The following is a 20,246-nucleotide window of genomic DNA, read 5'->3' as shown; positions in this document are numbered from 1 at the left end:
ACGACAAGCCGTTTTGCGACTGGTATAGCAGACTACCGATAGACTGCAATGCGGAACGAAATGCAAAAGTATTCATTCTCAAATATTTCTCCAAACGTTCTTAATTTGATAAGCAGTCTTTAAAAAAATTTTGAGAAAATGTTTACTTTAAAATGATAAAAACTGCTGAAAATCAAATTGAGAGATAACATATTCTAAAACTTTTGAACATTTCTTGCCAGTGTTTGTTGGGATATAACATTCATTAAAGTAAAACAAGAAAAAACAAACAATTGATTCAACTCAAATGCAAATACAAATTATTTTTAGTTAATAGTTAGCACATAGAAATATTGTAGTATATGAAAATTCTAACGAATAAATAAATACGAATAATTATGTCATAATAGATCTCTTTGCTCTTTCGGTTATTAGTCCGAATACGTAATTCATGTTGATTGATGCAATCGACACACTCTCAATATTCAACTGGAAAGAGTTTAAGCGTATGATTTTATAAAGAGTTGCCAGTGTAGTGCTATAGTGTGGTATAAAGAATTGCATTAATGTGCCCTCTTCCCTGAAAAAAAAATTATTATTATAATCTTGCACATACATACATACATACAGACACCGCATTGTTATCTCAAGCACTGACTTACACCAAAATGGAACTAGGAAAATTCTTTTCCATAAAGGAAGTTAAACGAAAATAAACTTTAGATGATAAGCCATGCGGAGTTTGTACAACTTTTCTCATGCGCATCGTAACAAAATAACCATGGGCTATAGCGGACGCTATTTCACTCGGTTTGCCAATATGCAAAATCTGCCCATGCTGCATGACAACTATTTTTGTGCAGAGAATTTCAGTAAAACAATTTACAACAGACGTCATCGTAACAGCTGTACCCTGCTTGCACAACTCATTCAACAATCGATAGAGTTGCCGCCTGCCATGTGGATCCAAGCACCAGCTATAACTGCCGATGCACAAAAAGGCGGGCTTCATTAAAATCGCAATCGAATTGGAAATCCTTTCTCGTATACCCATGCTGCAATGATCCAAACGCACATTATAGTGTGAATAGAAACCAAAATGTTCGGATAAATTTTCACAAATATCATCGATTTCCTTGTACGGATATGCATACAAAATACAGAACATTTTCAAAATTTGATAGCATGTCATGTCTGGCATAACACAATTGATGGTTGGAATATAGCCGATATGTGCGAGTGCCTTTCGGCGTTCGTCGACCATAGAAACAGTGTTGACATAACTACGTCCAAAACTGGGACGTTGCTCGCCAGCTAGAAGATTTAGTAGAGCATCTGTACATTTGCAATTAGTGCCGATAATGCCAAATGTTTCACCACTGAAAATAAAGTAAAATATTAGTATTATGCAATTAGTTTTTAAGGCGTAACTTTTAAGTATTTAAATGGATTTCTTATCCAAAGTGAGGAGCATTCTCAAAGCAGGTGCCGTAAGGTTTTCAAGATTTCCGGCTATTCTTCATTTTTTGAGCTTCTGCATAACGTCGTTGTGGTGAACCCCTAGCCTCTCCGCGTGCCTTCCAATGGCGACATGTCCATGGAAGAAGAATGTTCTACCGCGTCTCATTCTTTTTGGACCACATAAACTTTGTATTGTTGCAATTTGTGGTCCTATCTCACCTATTCCTTTCTTGTTTAAGGGACAAATCTCTTCCAATGAGCTTACAGGTAGCGGGCGGCATGCCTAAATACTACCGGGATTGCGAAAGACGGATGTGACCTGTCTTGACGAAGACGTAGTTATGTATTGATTCTCCTGTACGTAAGTGTTCAATTCCCCTTGTATGGCAGCGACCTCAGCTTTAAAGACGCTGCAACAGTCTCGGGTGGGCGAAATAATTTTTCCAGCCTCATTTGGGGTGAAAAGACCCCTCTCCTACCTTTCCCTCTAGTTTAGAATCATCGGTGTAGAAGTGGAGTGATCCCCTTTCATCAGTATCCTCTGCAGACCAAAATATGCTATCTGGAATGGACATTTTATACCTCATTGTGAAATTTAAACTTGGTACACAGTAATCCGTTCCCGATTACAGTGTGGCCATCCTGAGTGTTTCCCCAGCCGGACAATTTCCAATGTCTATTTGCACGTTTTGAAATGCTTCAGATGTGGATTTCTCGAGGAAACTTGGCCACCATACCAATATCCAGTACAGCAGAATAGTCCTAACAACCACTGTGTAAAGCCAGTGCATTATGCTTTGAGACAGCTTCCATCTACGGCCATTTGGAACTTTACAGCTGTAGAGGGCTAACAACGCGTTCTTGTACATTTCGTGCCTAGATATTTCGCAGATTCCCCTAGCTTCAGCGTCGTGGTGCCTATGGCAGGGAGATGCAGTGAAAGTATTTTGTACTTTCTTGTAAAGAGAACCAGCTTAGTTTTGACTGGGTTAACACCCTAGGGTCTCTTTTTGGTCCATCTTTCAATTAACTTTAGTCTGTCCTGCATGATATTACACAGAGTTTGTCGAGATCTTTCGCACCACCGCAAGGCCGTCAGCGTACGCAATGACCTTAGAGCTCTCCCCTTCCAGGACCTGCTACAAATCGTGAATTTCTAAACCCACACAAGAGGAGACACAACCCCACCCCTCGCGGTTCCCCTGCAACTCTGCCTAGTAGAAACGATTTCGTGTAGCGCTGCTTCGGCGGAACTTCCTTTCACATAGGCTTACAGAGATGCCATACGTTTGTTTGCAAATGATTCCCTGAAGAGGTATTCAATCAGTTACTCCATTATCTTGAGCTGGAGGCATAGACTAGACTAATAGCCCTAAAGTCTTTCGGGTTAGTGTAGGATGTTCTTCCTGACTTTGGGTTGAAACCAACCCTCGACGTCTTCCTATACTTATGCCAGTCGGCGTTTTTTAAGTTTAAGAGAAATTGTACGTAGCGATAGTCAGAGAAGGAGTGCTCACCAAGCACCCTCCAGGACCTCTTTCCTGCTTCTGCTTATAAAGGTAGGCTCTACTACTTATTTATGACTACAGTTGTTCTAAGTTTGGATTCAAAAAGTAAATCACCTCGTTCATTGATGTTCCCATTTATCCAGGTGCTGTTATGTGCGTTCGCAGCACCTCCCAGGACCAAAACCCCTTCCCAGCGTGCCACCATTTGTGCGACCGCTGTCGTTGGGGACTGGCGTGTCATTGTCCAGGTACATGGCTATTACCCTGACCCCTCGTCCTTATAACGGGTGATTTTTTAAGAGCTTGATACCTTTTTTTTTAAAAAAAACGCATAAAATTTGCAAAATCTCATCGGTTCTTTATTTGAAACGTTAGATTGGTCCATGACATTTACTTTTTGAAGATAATTTCATTTAAATGTTGACCGCGGCTGCGTCTTAGGTGGTCCATTCGGAAAGTCCAATTTTGGGCAACTTTTTCGAGCATTTCGGCCGGAATAGCCCGAATTTCTTCGGAAATGTTGTCTTCCAAANTCATAAAAACTGTTTTGTGTTATCCGGGTTCATCTCAAAGTGGGCTATATCGCCCTCACACCAAGTACGAAGCTCCGAGCTATTTAGGTGCGTAAAAAAAATTTGGAATTAGGTTTTTCAGATGCGCAGCAAATGTAAATTGTAGTAAATTATTTTTGAGCGGCTTTTAAAAATAATTTTTCTTTCAAAAGGAACGCACGGGCGGTGAACGAAACAAGTGCTTTAGCAAAACGACACAGATGCTTACTCCTTTTACTGCTTACTGTTGCTACTTACGGTTGTATAGTGAATGTTAGTCTGTCCACCAAAATTGTTCCCTTTTGTATTAGACCCAATTTCTCGCAAATAACTGTATAGTAGTTGCGCATTCGTGGCTCCATTGCTTGTACTTTTATCGCTTCCGCAGTAACACTGTCCACTTCAGTAGGTTCGCTTGCATGTCGTCGCTTATGCTCATCTAAAGCTCGCTCACTTTATAAATAAATTGCAAAAAAAAATAGTTTTATTTTTTTTCAGGCGCCTAGTAGAAGCAGCAGTTAGTACTCACGAATTGTCGAAGGGAACTACATGCGTGAAGAAGTGTCTGCATTCATAAATCATAATTCCAAGCCAATTGAGCGCAGTGATTACATAAAGGTACTTGGCATCTTCTTCTACTTGTAGTTTTTTGTTCTCTAAATGTAAAAACCAAAATACTAATATTCATATACTTATTTCAAGGCTCTACTTCTTTTCATTGCTTCTTTTTGTCTCTCACCACAATTCCCGATTATATGTTTACATTCCTCCATGGCAATACATAAGGTTGTTATTACTATATTGTTATTGCAGAAATTTAATTTTTCATTATATTTGTATACGTTGTAAACTCCATTACAAAATGAATACAGCGGAAAGATACGCAGTGGCAATGTTGCAGTCGAAGACAAGTCCTTCAATACATTCGGAAATATTATAAAACAGGCTACACCGAGCGATTGCAGTGACGTAATTACTAAATAGGCTCGATAATTGCTCGTAAAAAATTGGCTGAGGAAATAATTAGTGGAAATTAAAGCCGCACCCGCGAGTAGAATTAAAGAAGCGACCCAGCCTGTAAGATATTAATATGCAGTATTAACAGTTTTATTATTGTGAAGCAATAATTCTTTAAACTATAGTCGTTTAAAAGAAGAAAGTGTGATATTTATTTTAATTCTTAAAGAGAGTTGCCACCTGTAGAAAAAGTTACATTACATTCAATTAATGGGATTGATCAAATATAGTTAAACATGCGACAAACGGTAATGGACTTTAAGAGAACTCATCAAAAAAAAGTATTTTTTGAAGAGGGTTGTCATCTGTTTAAAAAATCAAAATTTGATTAATCGTTTTATTTGATTTTAAACAAATTTTTTAAAGAACAAATAAGGAAAAGTTATTTCTTACAACTCAATTTCCTCAAAATTTCTAAGCACTTAATTTTACTCAAAAAAAAAAATACTTTCTATTAGGAATTTATTTTCTAAAATTTTTTTTTTTAAATAAGGAAAACAATTCAATTTCCATAAAAATTTGGTGAAAATACTTTTTTTCTTGACGAATGTTTTCCAAAACAAATATTCTTACAAAAAGATAATTCTCAGAAGAAAAGTTTAAGAAAAAAATATTTTTTTCCTCAAAATTCATTTTAAAAAGTATTTTATATGGAATTTTTTTTCTTAATGTTTGTTAATGTTTCTTTAAAAATTTTCCCAATTTTTTTTTTTTTATAATTATTTCTGCTTTTGGTGAAAATACTTTTTTTCTTAATAAATGTTTTCCAAAATATCCTTATAAAAGGATAATTCTCAGAAAAAAAGTTTCACAAAAAAATATTTTTTTCCTTAAATTTCGTTTTAAAAAGTATTTTTTTATGGAATTTTTTTCCTTAACGTTGCTAATGTTTCTTTAATCGAAAATGTTTTAAAACATTTTTTGTTTTCTTTAATTCATATTTCCTCAAAAACTAATATTTTTATGAGCCGAGAAATTCTTAGGGAACCATATTTCCCTTGGTCTTTAAAGGGTTAATTGAAATCTCACGAGTTGTTTTTTAGTGTCACTTAATTAACATTTGTTTTTTTTTTCACACGAAAAAGTCATAATTGTTTTTTTGAACAACTTTGGGAAGTTTTTAAATAGAATGTTCATATTAGAGGCAATGAAAGTTCAACAAATACAGCATATCTGTGAAGTTTCAAAACTGCTATCAAATTCAAAAAAAAAAATCAGCATGCAGAATATCTTGCGCAGCTGTTTTGTAATTTTTGAAAACTTACGATTTTTTTATTTTAAAAGTTTTAGATACTTATTCATGCCAGAACGCACCAATCTAGAGTAATAAAGCTAGTGTGCGACCAAATGAAAAAAAATTACATTGATTATAAGATGGATGATAATTTGTGAAAGAAAAATTCCAATTTTAAAATTTTTAGTGGCACACTCGAAATTCATTCTGAAATTATTATATACATACATATGTACATGAAGAAGTTTATATATATATATATTCGCAAAGAATAATAATAATAATAATAATAGATTGGCGCTTACACATGTGTTAGTGTTTGGCCGAGCTTCTCCTCCGATTTGTGGCGTTCGCTTTGATGTTGCCACACAAGGAGGATTGATCTACAATTTTACGTGTCAGCGCCAATCTATTATTATTATTAGGTAACAAAAATATGTATAAAATACGGGTGTCAGATGAAAGAGTAGTAGGAAAGTAGGATGTAGTTGGGAAAGTATTTTGAAGAAGGTTGTCACCTGTTTAAAGGTAAATGAATATCTACAATAAGGGTATAATTTCTAAACTACACAAAGGAGTGCTACCACCTGTTCAAAAACTGAACTTCCACTTAAATTAGGGGTATTAGGTAATTGAAATATTACATCCCAAAACGGGTGTCAGACGAAAGAGGATTAACAAAAAGTTAAAATCTCCTGCTTTTGGCTGAATTTAAATATTTGAAATGTTATTGAAAAAAATGCAAAAATTTCGTACATTCAGCGATGCGAGTGAGGACAAGCTAGTTTATTTATACAAAAATTATTTAAAATTCAAAAACTCGGATCAGCTTGAAAAGAAAAAAACATCTGAGTGCAGTTCGTAATTCATTGGCGACATTCTGTATGAACCTGGCTCATTTGATAGCCAAACTGCGATTTATTCGATATTCGAAAAAACACGATTTCAGAGAGTGAATTACCATAATAAGTATACAAATTTAATTTACCATAGTTTACTTACGCAAAACAAATCCTGATGTATGTTGTGGCGGTAATAGCCACCACGCAGCCAAGAGATATAATACCATCACAATACAAATTTTGACCATATCGAAGAGAAAACTAGTTATCCAAAAATTGAAGCCATTCAAGCCAGCCCTCCGCAGCAGACTCACGAATCCCGTTGATTGTTCGTTGACAAAAACAATAACCTTTATGGATACCAAGTAGCATAGGATAACTGCCAAAAGTATAGCCCACTTGCTGCCAATAATTATTGCTTCTGTCTTTATTTCGGAGGCAATAATGCCAATTTGTTTAGGCAGCAGTTCGAGAGTAACGAGTATTTTAGCGTCGGTTGTATTTAAGTAGTAACTGTAGACAATAGTTTTATAATTAAATAGTTTTATGGGTAAAAAAAAAATATATGAAAAATCCACTCAATTTACCGCAATAGCGCATTATGTAGAATATTCAAAGAGAGCGGTGCGACGTGAGGTAGATATCCATTATACCAAGCGGTAAAATGTTTTTGTATAGTTAGACCAAGTATCACTTTTAAGTTTAAATTATTATATTGATTTTGACGCTGTAGATTCAACATATTATCACTTATAGCTTCGCCCTTGATATCTATCGTCTTTATATTACTGTTTTTCCAATATATAAACTGTTTATATTTTTCCAATAGGTTTTCGATATTAGTTGTGGGAGTCGTTCGAACACTTAATAGTGTTATTGAGTTACCATAATCGGCGATATTAGCACTTAATTTTGGCAATAATTTCTCATCAGGTCTCATTGCATACGCAAATATAAGTATACAAATGAATAGGATGAGAAAGAGTGCGGGGAAGAAATATTTGTATACCAAATTGAAGATGTAAAACTTGTAATACATCGCATACCACTGATTGCTCATACTTCGAATTGCACTAATTTTATGTTGTCGTCTTCGAGTTGTCATAAAGAGTAGATCATCATCGCTGCTAGCACTGTAGCTGCCGCTGGCGCTGCCACTGCGACTGCCAGCACGACTAGCCCTGCCACTGTCAGCAGATGTTATACTTTGACCATTAAATATTCTCAAATAGCGTTTGTGATCATCATAGGCTGGTCGTTCGGCACCCAACTTGCAAAATAGTTCTTCTATAGGCGTCTCATTGATGGCTATACTTATGATGCCCAGCCTTTCCTTAGCTGCTTCTAATTCTCGAAAAGCTTTTTCAATTATCTCTACGTCACTTGTTTCGATAAGATAGACTAATTCCTGCACGAGATCACTTGTCGGTGAAATATCTGGCATGAACTTACTCAAAAGTTTTGTTACTTCTGCGGGATTACATTGTTCTGATTTAGAAATAATCTAAGTATATAGAGGATAGAAAAACTAAAAGATATTTTCTTTTAGAAAGGTTGGAAGCTGTTTAGAGTAGAAAATATTTTAACTCAAATATGAATAAAAATTCTAGTGAACTTTTAGGGCCGTTTTCTCAAAAAAGCTTTCAAAATTTAGCTGCCCTTTGAATCCAAGTTGTCTTCTCAACAAAAAGTGTATTGCAGGCGGATAATTTTTAATATCTAACTGATAAAACGAAATCAGTGCTGATCAACCTTAAACTTAAATAAATTGACCAGTGAGGATCAGACAGAGCTTTAACTCTTACCACAATCTACCTGAAATCCATTGATAGCTTCTCCCGCGGGATATGTTTTGGTCACCAACGCTTCTAACAGGACAATTCTGTCTAAGATAGTTAGTTGCATGAGAAAAAACTGTCGACCATGTTTTCAATGGCAATTATATAAGAACAAAATCGTGCGGAACGTTCCCAAAGAGAACAAGATACGAATAATACTGTCGGAAACATTTCTAAGAGAATAAAATGGGAGCAAAAGTCTCCGTAACATTTTGGCAAAGAAAAGTCTAAGGAACTTTCTCATGAAGAATAATTTGGGAACTTAAATCTCCAGAACTTTTTGAAAGAGAACGAAACAGGAATAAATCTTCTTTGAACTATTCGCGAAGAAAAAAAGCGAGAACAAATTTTTTCTCGTAGCTTTCCATTAATTTGATATGTTTGAATTTTAAAATTAATCAAACAAGAACTGAACGATAATTATGCAAAAAAGTCAACGAAAGACTTTAGATACGAGCTTCTCTTGCACGTAAAAAGAAAAAAATTGTTCCATAAATAGACAATTAACTCTAATTTTAAACGATCTGAAAGTTGAAGTAATTAAAAATCGTGGTTCTCACTGAAACGATTTTTCATTCCAACACGCAGACGCCCCTCCCATTCTTAACGTAAAGTTCTCAAAACTTTTGTTCTCGCTTTGTTCTCTAGCAGAACTTTCCTCAGACTTTTGTTCTTATTTGTTCCTCCTTGAAAACGTTCTCGATACATTCGTTCTTATTTTGTTCTCATTGCGAACGTTCCCGAAAGTTTCGTTCTCATTATGTTCTTTTTTAGAACGTTCCTGAAAGTTTCGTTCTAATTCTTTTCATTTTGAGAACGTTTCCGTGAGTTCTGTTCGCATTTTGTTTTGCTCTCAATACTTTAGTTCCCGTTTAGCTCTTTTGTGGGAACGTTTTTGGCATTACATTTTGTTCTCGTCCAGAACTAAACCAAAACTGGGACGAGTCATGGACTCCAGGCAAGATATTTTGAAAGATTTTGTTTATTGCATCATGACAGTCATACAAAAAAAGCTCCCTAGCCAACTTTCAAGGCGAAAAGCTCTTTTGACATAAAGCAGTTGAGCATGTTCCAAATGGAGATGTTTATTCTCTTATGGTCGCATTGGCTGAGTTAGCGAAGCACTTGCCTTTCATTCGAGAGATCTGAAGTTTGAATCCCTGGGCAACAGATTTTTTTCCCCCTTTTTGAATTTAATTTTCTTTTGAGTTTTAAATTTTATTTTTTAAAAAGAAACTTACTTAAATATATTTTGTTTAGTTTTCGGACCTTATTTTATATTTTTTTCTTTTTTATTAATTAAATAAAAAAATAGTGTTGTGTACATGTTTATTTATAAATGTGTGTGTGTTCCTTTTCTTTCGTACGTGTTTATTGATATATGTATCTGTACTGTAGTGTTTTCGGACCTTACTAGCTCTTACTGCCAATATAGGAGTATTACATATATGTTCGAAATACAGAAAAAGCTTTCAAGATAGTTGCCAGATTTGACATTTTCAAAGTGACAAAGGCTTTCGAAAGACTGTGGTCAATTGAAAGCGGTTATGGGCACTTCCGTTCCCGCGGGCAAAGCTCTCTTAAGCTTTCTATACATTTTGTATAGGCGCGTGCAGAGTGAAAGCTCTCTCTGCTCATTGCTGATTGAAAGACAGATGCCATAATTGCTTTGTAAATCACAGTTGGTCACTTCATAAGCACGCGCGCCAAAATTTTAAAAGCTCTGTACAAATTTGCGGCTAATACATAATACAAGCTTTCTAGCTTGCCCTGTCCAACACTGCGATAATACAGTTATGACCAAAAAATATACCGCGGGCGAAGTTTTAAAGCTCTCTTTAGATTTGGTATGAACGCGAGCAGAGCAAAAGCTCTCTCTGATCGTTGCTGCTCCCAATTAATTTGAGTGCATCACAGCTGTCTCGAATTTACAAAATATTGCTTTGTTTTCTTTTAGGACGATGGACTTTACCAAACAGATTTCTAAATGAAAATTTTTTTCATTTCGGAAAATAACTTTCCGCAATATTCAGAACTGAGCTTTTTTTTATTTTTATTTCACTTCTATCCCAAATATAGGTTTTAGCCAAATTAGTTCCCCCTTCCCAGATCAAAGAAAATGTTAAAACAATTTTTTTTTTTGCTACTCACCAAGTGAAAACCTAAGCAGTACATGGATTTTAGAAACTGTGGAGTTCCGGCACACTTTAGTCGTCCTTTTGCCAACATTACCACATTATCAGCATGTAGTTCGGGTTCATAGCTTGAATTAGACGTTACCAATATGCAACGGCCAAACTTCTCTTTCTCCAGCAATCTCCAGATAAGCTGATAGTCACGCACATCCAACTTCAAGGTCACATCATCCAATACAACAATTTTACTACCACCAATAAGTGCACAACCCACAGCCAATTTGCTGCGTTGGCCACATGTCAGCCATTCTGTACGTTTATATTTAACCTCGTCCAATTCAAGCGCATCCAAATATCTTTTCACTTCTTTTTTCATATCATTTGAGTTTAAGCCTTTCAATCTACCAAAAAGCGTCAACTGATGTTTGACATTTAGCTGTTGAAATAGCAGGGAATCTGTAAAACAGACGCCCATAAAATCGCGGGAGCTATCTACAGTATTTTCCCGAATGGTCTCTTTGAGCACAACTTTACCCGAAGTGGGTTGTATGAAACCAGCAATAACCTGTAGCAGCGTGGTTTTACCACTGCCATTATGTCCCATCAATATAGTGATTTCATCTTCATAGAGAGTTAACGCAATGTCATTGAGAATTATTTTATTCCCTCGCTCCACTGTAATCGATGACAGTTCCACTAATACCGGCTTGTGCGTTGCTCGCACCTCAAATAAAATGGTTCTCGAATATCGCGTGCTTTCCGTGGTTTCGCGGGTTTCACTCTTACTTCGTTTGAATGATTTGATGAAGAATCTGTTTAATTTATTGAATATCTTCTGTACAAATATACCAATTAATATTTGGATTATGCTTAAACCAAACATTATCACACCAAGTGTGCCAACACTGTAGTAATACTCGGGCAAATCGTCGTGCTTGAATAAGTTAGACCATTTAAGGCCATTATAGTGTTCAAGTTGAAATATGTTGTGCATGGCTTGCCCAAATGCGGAATTACCGAAAACGGAAACAAAAACAAAATTTGATTCGGTTGGAGCAGCATATGGTATACAGAGTAAGGCCCAAAACATTGGTGCTGCAGCAACAGCTAATGTGGGACTCCGAAAGAAATTCGATATCATAAAACAGAAGCTGAGTGCATTTATATTGAAGGCAGTAAGCAAGGCGAATAAGCAGCTAAAAGAAGATCTATTGAAGACACCAAAGCCATGGTTCCATGGAATCTGAAAAAAAAATAAAATAAAATAAAATAAAGAAGATTAACTGTTCGTATGTACAGAAGTATTATTTACAAACATGTATTGTAAAGTATATTTTAAGAGGTATAGAGCTTAAGATTTAAAAAAAAAAATATTATTTTAATATAAATTTGGGCGGCTGGCTTTGAAAGTCCAATTGAAAGCACTCCATAATCCCAACTTTATAGAACCCGACAAGAAAAAATCCAGAGAATTTTTAAAAATCCAGACAATAAACAATCCAGACAGGACATAATACACAATTAACAGGCAAGACAAAATCCCGACAGCGGTGAAGAAACGGAAAATCCTCCAAGCTCTCCAACTCTCTTTCTTGGTACCCACAACCTCAATTGCCAACAAAATAGAGAGCCGAGGCAAATTTCTCAATTTCTCAATTCAGCGGTACTTGGGGCAAAGAAAAATAAAAGTTGTTGCCAACATTCACGGCAATTGGCCAGCCGGTGGTAAACTATGCAGCGCTCGTGGGCCGCGGACATTTGGGACACAGTGGCTAAAGCTGCATACATGCCACAACACAGCACTCCGGACAGCTGTGGGATGCCTTCTGATGTCACCAGCACATCACATCCACAGTAAAGCCTAAACTCTCGCAAGGAAGGTGCCCAACAAGCAGTTTCTAGTAGGGTCCTACAGACTAGAGTTGTAAAACTATCAATGGTGGCACTATCCATGTTTCAGGAAAAAACTATCATTACTCGTTCATAGTTTCCAGCAATACTATCGATCGATAGTGTCAAACGCTACCATCGATAGTACTATCAATAGTCAATGTAATGTTAAAAACTGTTCCAAATTAACAGGGACGGCATCGAAAAACAAAATATTGAAAATATAAACACACGTAGGGCCGTTTTGTTAAGTAACTTTTAACTTTAAAATTCATTTTATGTTTAAATATTGCTTTAACATGTATAGTTCTTTCTAAGTAAAGCATTTTATTATCGAATTTTATTTATTTATTTACATATCTATTACTAAAGCTTACAATTAAAAATAAAATTATGAGCCTAGTAAAGAAAGCTTCTTCTTATGATCTATAATGAATGGCGACAAAAATGGGAAAAAATTTGTTGCGGCAAATGTTACAGCTGTTTTTGATTGATTTGTCAGTGCTGATTACGAGTCTATGAGCATAAGGTATCCATCAGCTCCAGATTTTGTAAAAAACGAAGTCAAAACGTCAAAAAGTCGGGTTTTTTTGGCAATATTAGGCTTAAATTATAGCTAGAAGTCTCGACTACTATCCCTGAAAGTACCATCCCTACACCTTGACCTGATGGCCACTTATAGTCATTCATTGAACAGCAAAACCTGATTTTGTGCGAAGTTTGAGTACCCACCGCAATTAAACAAAAGGGGATAGAGCCTTCCACTTGGACTGAAATTAAGGCTTGAACTTTCGACTACAATCGCTTTAAATATCATCCCTGAACCTTAACCATAAGGTAAATTATAGTTATTTATTTAACACCAAAAACTGATTTTGGCAAAACTTATTTATTTTTTTCAATAGCACAGTATTTATTCCAGTATTTTTATATTGTTCAATAAATGACTTTTAGTGACCATTAGGTCAAGGTGCAGGGATAGTAGCCGAGAGTTATAGCTTTAATTCAAGCCCCAGTTAAAGGTTCTATCACCTTTTGTTTTTGTGCTAGTAATGGTATAATTAAACTAAGACCCTCTAAGACCCCTAAGTGGCCTATCTGCAACTTTAATCAAAAATTGTCCAGCATTAGTTTATCCCTTGAAGTTAATTTTTAACAAGTCATTATCTTCAGGTACTTTTATTGATGATTGGAAGCTTACGACGGTAATGCCAGTTTTTAAAAATGGTAACAGAAGTGACGTGCGTAATTATAGACCTATTTCTAAGCTTTCCGCTATTTCGAAAATCTTTGAACACACTGTCAATGCCAAATTGAGTTTCGCAGTTAAATCTATTATCTCCCCATATCAGCATGGGTTTGTCGCTGGTAGATCTACTGTCTCCAACCTCGCTGTTTTCGGTGAATATTGTTTCGAGTCTTTTTCGTTAGGTTTTCAAGTTGACTGTATTTATACAGACTTCTCAAAAGCGTTTGACAGAGTGTCACATAGTATATTAATTCAAAAGCTTGCTTGCATTGGCTTTCATTTTATTTTTCTGCGTTGGCTGGACTTCGTCGTACTTGTTTAACAGACGGTGTGTTGTCTCAATTGACGGGGCTACTTCTAGCCCGTTCGTTCCATCTTCTGAAGTGCCACAGGGTAGTGTCTTAGGTCAGCTTCTTTTTGTACTTTTCATCAATGACATTAGTAGTTGTTTTTCTTTTGCAAAATTTCTGCTTTATGCGGACGATTTAAAAGTTTTCTCTGTAATTAAAAACACATCTGATGCTATTAGGCTCCAAGATGAAATTGATAAGCTTCATTTGTGGTGTCTGAAGTCACGCCTTTCCTTGAACACTAGTAAATGTTTTCAACTAACGTATCTACTCTAAAATTTCCAATTCTCTGCTTACCAGCTATCATATATCGGCTAATGATCTAAATCGTCCAGATGAGATAAAAGACCTTGGCGTAGTGTTTGATGATCGATTTTCTTTCAATAAACACATTAGCTATGTAACTGCAAAGGCGTATTCTGTTCTAGGCTTTGTAAGACGCAATGCCTCAAAATTCTCGGATCCTTATACATTCAAGTTACTGTATTCGTCATTTGTTCGGTCACATCTCGAATATGCGGTTTTTATTTGGAGGCCGTTTAATCAGAATGCCGTGACGGCTACGGGTGGTACAGTTGCTAGAGGTAAGTTTACAGGGCTGATAAGCTTTATTTGTTTGTTGAGGTGGACGCAGGGGAGAAGGGCGGAAGCACGGACTCGCCCATTACCTATAAACCCTTGTGGTCAGCTGATTAAGTTAAGTGACATTTTGACCAGTTTTGGNTTTAATCAGAATGCCGTGACGGCTACGGGTGGTACAGTTGCTAGAGGTAAGTTTACAGGGCTGATAAGCTTTATTTGTTTGTTGAGGTGGACGCAGGGGAGAAGGGCGGAAGCACGGACTCGCCCATTACCTATAAACCCTTGTGGTCAGCTGATTAAGTTAAGTGACATTTTGACCAGTTTTGGGTTTTTCTTTTGTTTATTTTATGGTCATAGTTTTTTTTTATAAAAGTCTAGCACATTACATAACCAGAACCACTTAAATCCACATTTCAAACTAGGACTCTAGATACCCGGGTATCGAGCAATGCGAGTAGCTCGATGCTCGAAAATTTTCGAGTAATGAGCATTGAACAAGTGTGCGAGTACTCGCTGCTCATATAGCCGGGCTGTTTGAAAATGTGCGAACAAAATCGAGAGCTCTATTTCAAACTTCGTACAAAAATTATAAATTTCAACAAATTTTAACAGTTACATCCAAAAATTTTAAACTTTTTGTTCACAATTTTTAGAAATATTCAAGGTAATAAGTTTTATAGCGTATTAAATTTAAGTAGGAAAAAATGAACATTTCAAGACGCTAGGAGATATTTTGGCTAACGGTGCTAGGCTTTTTCTTCTATATAAACGGCACTATATGTACTAAGATAAAACGTGAGTGAATTGAACCCCTACTTGGCTTCTTATATTTTTTAATAACTAGTCTTTAATATGAACCACACTAAAAGCTCCTTTTCATATAAAAATTCGTACATGTTCCACCCGTGAAAAATGTTGTCCCACCTGTGACAGAGGAATTTCGGATTTTTTTGATAATAAAGCCATCATTTCTGTTGCAGTTTTTACTTTATTTGCACACGTGGTTTTTTGTTTTATTATAAGACATCAAGTTCACACAGAAAAGTGAAATAAATTCGCAGACTTTTCGTAAAATATATCTGCTCTCAAAAGCAGGTTCTTCATTTTGTCCCACCCGTGACAGAAGAAATAACTCAGATTTTTTCCATATAGTCACATACCCACACTCCCACTACCAACAACACACACTTCTTTACTCATTCTCTCTTTACCTCTCCTACTTATCTTCCCACACCTCTTCTTCACCTTTCCTAATTTGCTCAATTACTAACTGATCTCTTCTTTAATGACTTTCTCTAAACTAATCCCTTTCTCTTTGTTACAATGCAACAACAACAATTCACACTTTGACTCTCACTATTAGTTTATTAAGCTCATAACACTGTGAGACAAATGGTAAGGGTCAGTGATCGGGAAGGGTTCAAACTACCGGGGAAAGTTATATCGGTAAAAAAGAAGTTATACGTATCTCGGTGTTTCGCTGGGTCACGTCTAGGAATCGAGATATATATATAACTATCATATAGGGGAAATTGTCACCTTTGGTGGTCTTTTTTTGACATAACTCAAGAACCACTGGTCAAATTTTGCTCAAACAAATTTAAAAAATTTAAAAATTACAATTCCTTTAATCTGTTCATATAACGTTTTTCTACATAATCAACAGTTTTAAAAAAATTTTATATTTTAGGCAAAAAATATTTTTTTCCTTTATACATTTATTTTTACCGGCAAAAAAAAATTAAGTTCAAAATAATACGCGAAGGGATTTTTTGTGCAAGATCTGTACCGTTCGCCTGATTTTCAAAAATAAGATGTCAAATTAAAGCGCTTGGTCTGTAGATGTACAGTAAGGTTTTACTTTTTCGAAAAGAATTGCCAGAATTGATAAAAAATTGCATTCAAATAATTTAATAATCAATGCCATCAGATCCACACCGTTCGTTCGGTTTTCAAAAGTGAGGTGCCAAATCAAAGTGCTCTGAAATGAATTACTAACCGATGGTAATCAATGGAAATGGGTTTAAAATCCTTTATTTAAGAACTATATTTAGGAGGGTTGCCACGTGTTTAAAAAATGAATTTCCACTTAATTCATCAATTACTTGAAATATTTATGACAATGTCAGGACATTTTAGCTCGAAAATAATATTTAAGAGGGTTGCCGCCTGTTTTTAAAGTGGTATTTCATTTAAATATACATAAGTTACATGAAATTTTAAAATATGGTTATCAAAAGAACGAGTGTTAAGAAATCTTTAAGGTGAACATTTGGTTTTTTTTTTGTTGAAAAAATTAAGCTCAAATTATTTAATAAGTTAAATGGATTGTCAAAAGATGGGTATCAATCGAAATGGATTTGAAAATGATTAATTTCTAAACTGTATTTAGGAGAGTTGCCATGTGCTTAAAAAAAATTAAATTCAATTTAATTCATCAGTTAATTGAAATATGTATAACAATGCCAGGCGAAAGATTTTAGTTTGAAAATACCGTTAAAGGGGTTGCCACCTGTTTGAAAAGTCGAATTTCTTTTACTTATACGAAAGATACATAAATGAAATATCGAAATAGTAGTGTCAAACGAAAGAGTTTTAAGAAAACTATAGGCTGATAATATTTTTAATTAGAGTTGCCATCTATTTTTTCTTTGAAGATCATCACATCTGCACCGTTATTTCGAATTTCCAAAATTAGAAGTCAAATTAAAGAATTGAGATTCTACATAGATGTGCACAAGTTTTATTTTTTGAAGTTACAGGGAGATTTGAAATTTGATGAAATGAAAACCGACACCATGCAAGACCTCTCTCTCATCACTGAGAAATTGTTTAGATTAATCATTAGGAATATGTTTAGAAGTTTTTGAATAGGGTTTCACCTGTGTAGAAATTTTAATTAAATGTTGGCGTTTTGACGCCATACGGGTTCACTAGTAACTCATATAATAGTCAATTAGGTTTAGCTTTATTAAAATGTAGAATTATTCAGTATTTTATACTTAAATTTAAACAAGCGAGAACAATTTAATCTGTTCAAATGTCCCACCCGTGACGGCGGAATCGCCCATGAATAAAAAGGTTGTTGTTGTGAAAATTTTTTAAATTTCACCTATAAAGTCTGATGTGTGGATTTATATGGGGTTTAAGTATTATATAAGTAACGGAACTTTAATAAAACTTAAAAAAAAAATATTAAACAAACGAAAATAAATTAATCAAAAATTGTCAAAATATCGTTTTCCAAATCATATAATCTTGCAACATACCTTTAAGATAATTAGGAAAATAATAGTGCCGACTGACATTGCGGCCATGGTAAAAACGAACCAACTGTAGAACTGCTCCAAGGCAGTCACATCCAAAATTCCCAATAACTTATCCAATTTGGCCTCACGTTCATGGACTAAGAACTGCAAGTATTTTAGAAAAATTAAAACATTTTTTTCACAAAAATATTTAAATTACTTTCCACACCCAAACTAAATATAATATCAAAGGCGTATACGCTCCGACCAGCAGCAAAGATAAGCGCACTTCCAACACATCCGCAAGGGGATCATAGTAGTGTTCTGCTACGGGAAATCTACGTAAATTTATTATATTACCGGCAGGTACTGTTGAATTAGTTATTAAATGAATATATGCTTCTGAGATCATTTTTTGTATCATAATAAATCCTTCGTTGATATAATTTTCAAATCCATGACTATGCTCATAGGAACCTAATTGCGCATACAGATCTGTTGTATCCCAAGTATCGCCAAGTTTTTGGTAGCTACGCAACTCGCTGGGCAATATGATACTATAATCCAATCTATTTGGATAAATGCCCACTTTGTAAATGGATTCGGTTTCAATTTGAAAATAGGCCGCATTGAAACAAACACCGACTAAATAATAATCTGTTGACATTTTCTCGCGAAGTTCATCACAAGTTGAGAATATCACGTACTCATTACCTCTCAGCGAAAAATTAGAATACACCTGGTGCATTATGTTTCTTATAGCTTCGAAATTGGGCGCATAAGCAATAGTTATTCGTGGAGTAAATGAGTTATATGTCTGTTGTTCAGTGCTATGGGCATTACTATGGGCAAAATTTAAATTAATACACCTGTTTGTGTATACTATACATACATATATATTTGTGACATGCGGGCATAAAGTTACCTTACCCGCCATGGTATTCGGCAAATTTTTGTTGACGTTCGGTTATGAGCATTAATAACTTAAGCCACGAGAATCTAATATTTGTTACCGGGAAATTCGTCGCTGTTATATGTTGACCTGGTATCTGATAACGTAGAATAACAACAATCAAACAGCAGATGCTAGGCATTAGTAGAGCAAACAAAAATACGGGAATGTTATTCCAATGTTTGCAGGAATCCTTGAATAGCATCCATTTAAAGCGTATCCAGTGGTAACTCGCGGGCATCAAGTGCTCGTCGGAATGGTCACTGCTAACCGCTGAATCGGACAGCATTTTTAAAGCAGAAATTTGGCCTTTCAGTCACATACTTATGTATAAGTATGTATTTATGCGATTACAAACTGAATGAAATTTGTGAAAATATTTTGACAATTTTGTAATAAAGTGACACGCTGATTCCGAATAAAATTTTACAGTTTTGTAAGTTACTAAAGATTTATCAGTGCTGAAAAGTTGGTTTTCTTTCTTTAAAGTTGTGGTGCACGTAAAATAAATGCTTGTACATACACATAATAAGCTTCGATCCAAGAGACAAAAAGATTACTGAGTAACATCCTATATGTTAATCCAGGCAATAAACTACCTACTACCATAAATTAGATGCTTTCGAATAGATCGGTCACTTGTCCACTGACCGGAAAACGGAAACGGATCCTATATGTTAATTTCGGTAAACAGCTACCCACGAGCCAAGTTTCAAGCAAACTGGACCATAAATACGACTTTTTCGAATAGATCGGTGCCTGCTCTACCTACGGAAAAAAGTATTTCTTTTTTTTGTCTATAACATGGTGGTTGCCGAAAGCTATTTATATACAAAATTTTATGAAAATCGGACCAGCCGTTCGCGAGATTACCTGTTACCAAAAAAAAAAATCCAATATTAAAAAATCTCGTGTCACGGTGTTTGTGGTCGAACTCCTCCTAAACGGCTCGACCCATCTTTATGAAATTTTTTGTGTATATATGGTAGGAATGAGGATCGGATGTAAAGTATATTTCATGCCGCTAAGTTCCGGGGGCGTGGCACTTCCCATACAAACCGAATTTTTCATACTGCATATCTATGGAAATGTTCATGGTAGAGTAGTCGAACATGGTATGGAGATATATGAAAGCAATTCGCCGGGTCTGCCAGTTATTATATAAATAGTATAGATCAGTGATTCCCATATTGGTACAGGTGGACACCCAGGGGTCCACGGATTCTAAGTGGGGGTCCACGAAAATATATCTTCGATAGTAAAGAACCAAAATGGTTGCTTGGTAGTCCCTTTAATTCAATTTTAATTTTTGAGTGGTGCATAGTTCTCTTGACGTACTGCTGCATTTAGCATCACTTTGTGTCGTTATACGTGGGGAAGCTTTAGGGGCCACCTACAGACTAAAAAGAA

The 20,246-nt window shown here is 35.5% G+C and overlaps 1 protein-coding gene across 1 annotated transcript; it reads right to left on the bottom strand.

Moving 5' to 3' along the window:
- Window positions 1–375: 375 nt before the first annotated feature.
- LOC108364678 (ATP-binding cassette sub-family A member 1-like) lies at window positions 376–19,125 on the bottom strand. The gene is made up of 11 exons (XM_017618460.1): window positions 18,815–19,125; window positions 18,105–18,726; window positions 17,906–18,049; window positions 10,582–11,808; window positions 7,180–8,096; window positions 6,753–7,105; window positions 4,239–4,574; window positions 4,029–4,155; window positions 3,758–3,952; window positions 642–1,358; window positions 376–559 (listed from the first exon to the last, which is right to left on the bottom strand). The coding sequence occupies exons 1-11, from the start codon at window positions 19,123–19,125 to the stop codon at window positions 376–378; spliced, it is 5,133 nt and encodes a 1,710-aa protein (XP_017473949.1).
- Window positions 19,126–20,246: the final 1,121 nt, after the last annotated feature.

This window comes from Rhagoletis zephyria, unplaced genomic scaffold (assembly GCF_001687245.7).
Source record: "Rhagoletis zephyria isolate East Lansing unplaced genomic scaffold, Rhagoletis_zephyria_1.1 Rzeph_scaffold_01631, whole genome shotgun sequence".
Lineage (NCBI taxonomy): Eukaryota > Metazoa > Arthropoda > Insecta > Diptera > Tephritidae > Rhagoletis > Rhagoletis zephyria.
Note: the sequence above shows the minus strand (reverse complement) of the source record. Positions and strands in the feature narration are given on the sequence as shown.

Excerpts from the sequence above, each read along its gene's own strand:
- LOC108364678 (XM_017618460.1), bottom strand. The coding sequence starts at position 19,125 with ATGCTGTCCGATTCAGCGGTTAGCAGTGACCATTCCGACGAGCACTTG. Across the intron at positions 18,727-18,814 it reads TTTGCCGAATACCATGGCGG|TAATGCCCATAGCACTGAAC; the intron begins GTAAGGTAACTT and ends TTTTGCCCATAG. Across the intron at positions 4,575-6,752 it reads TACATCAGGATTTGTTTTGC|GCTGGGTCGCTTCTTTAATT; the intron begins GTAAGTAAACTA and ends AATATCTTACAG.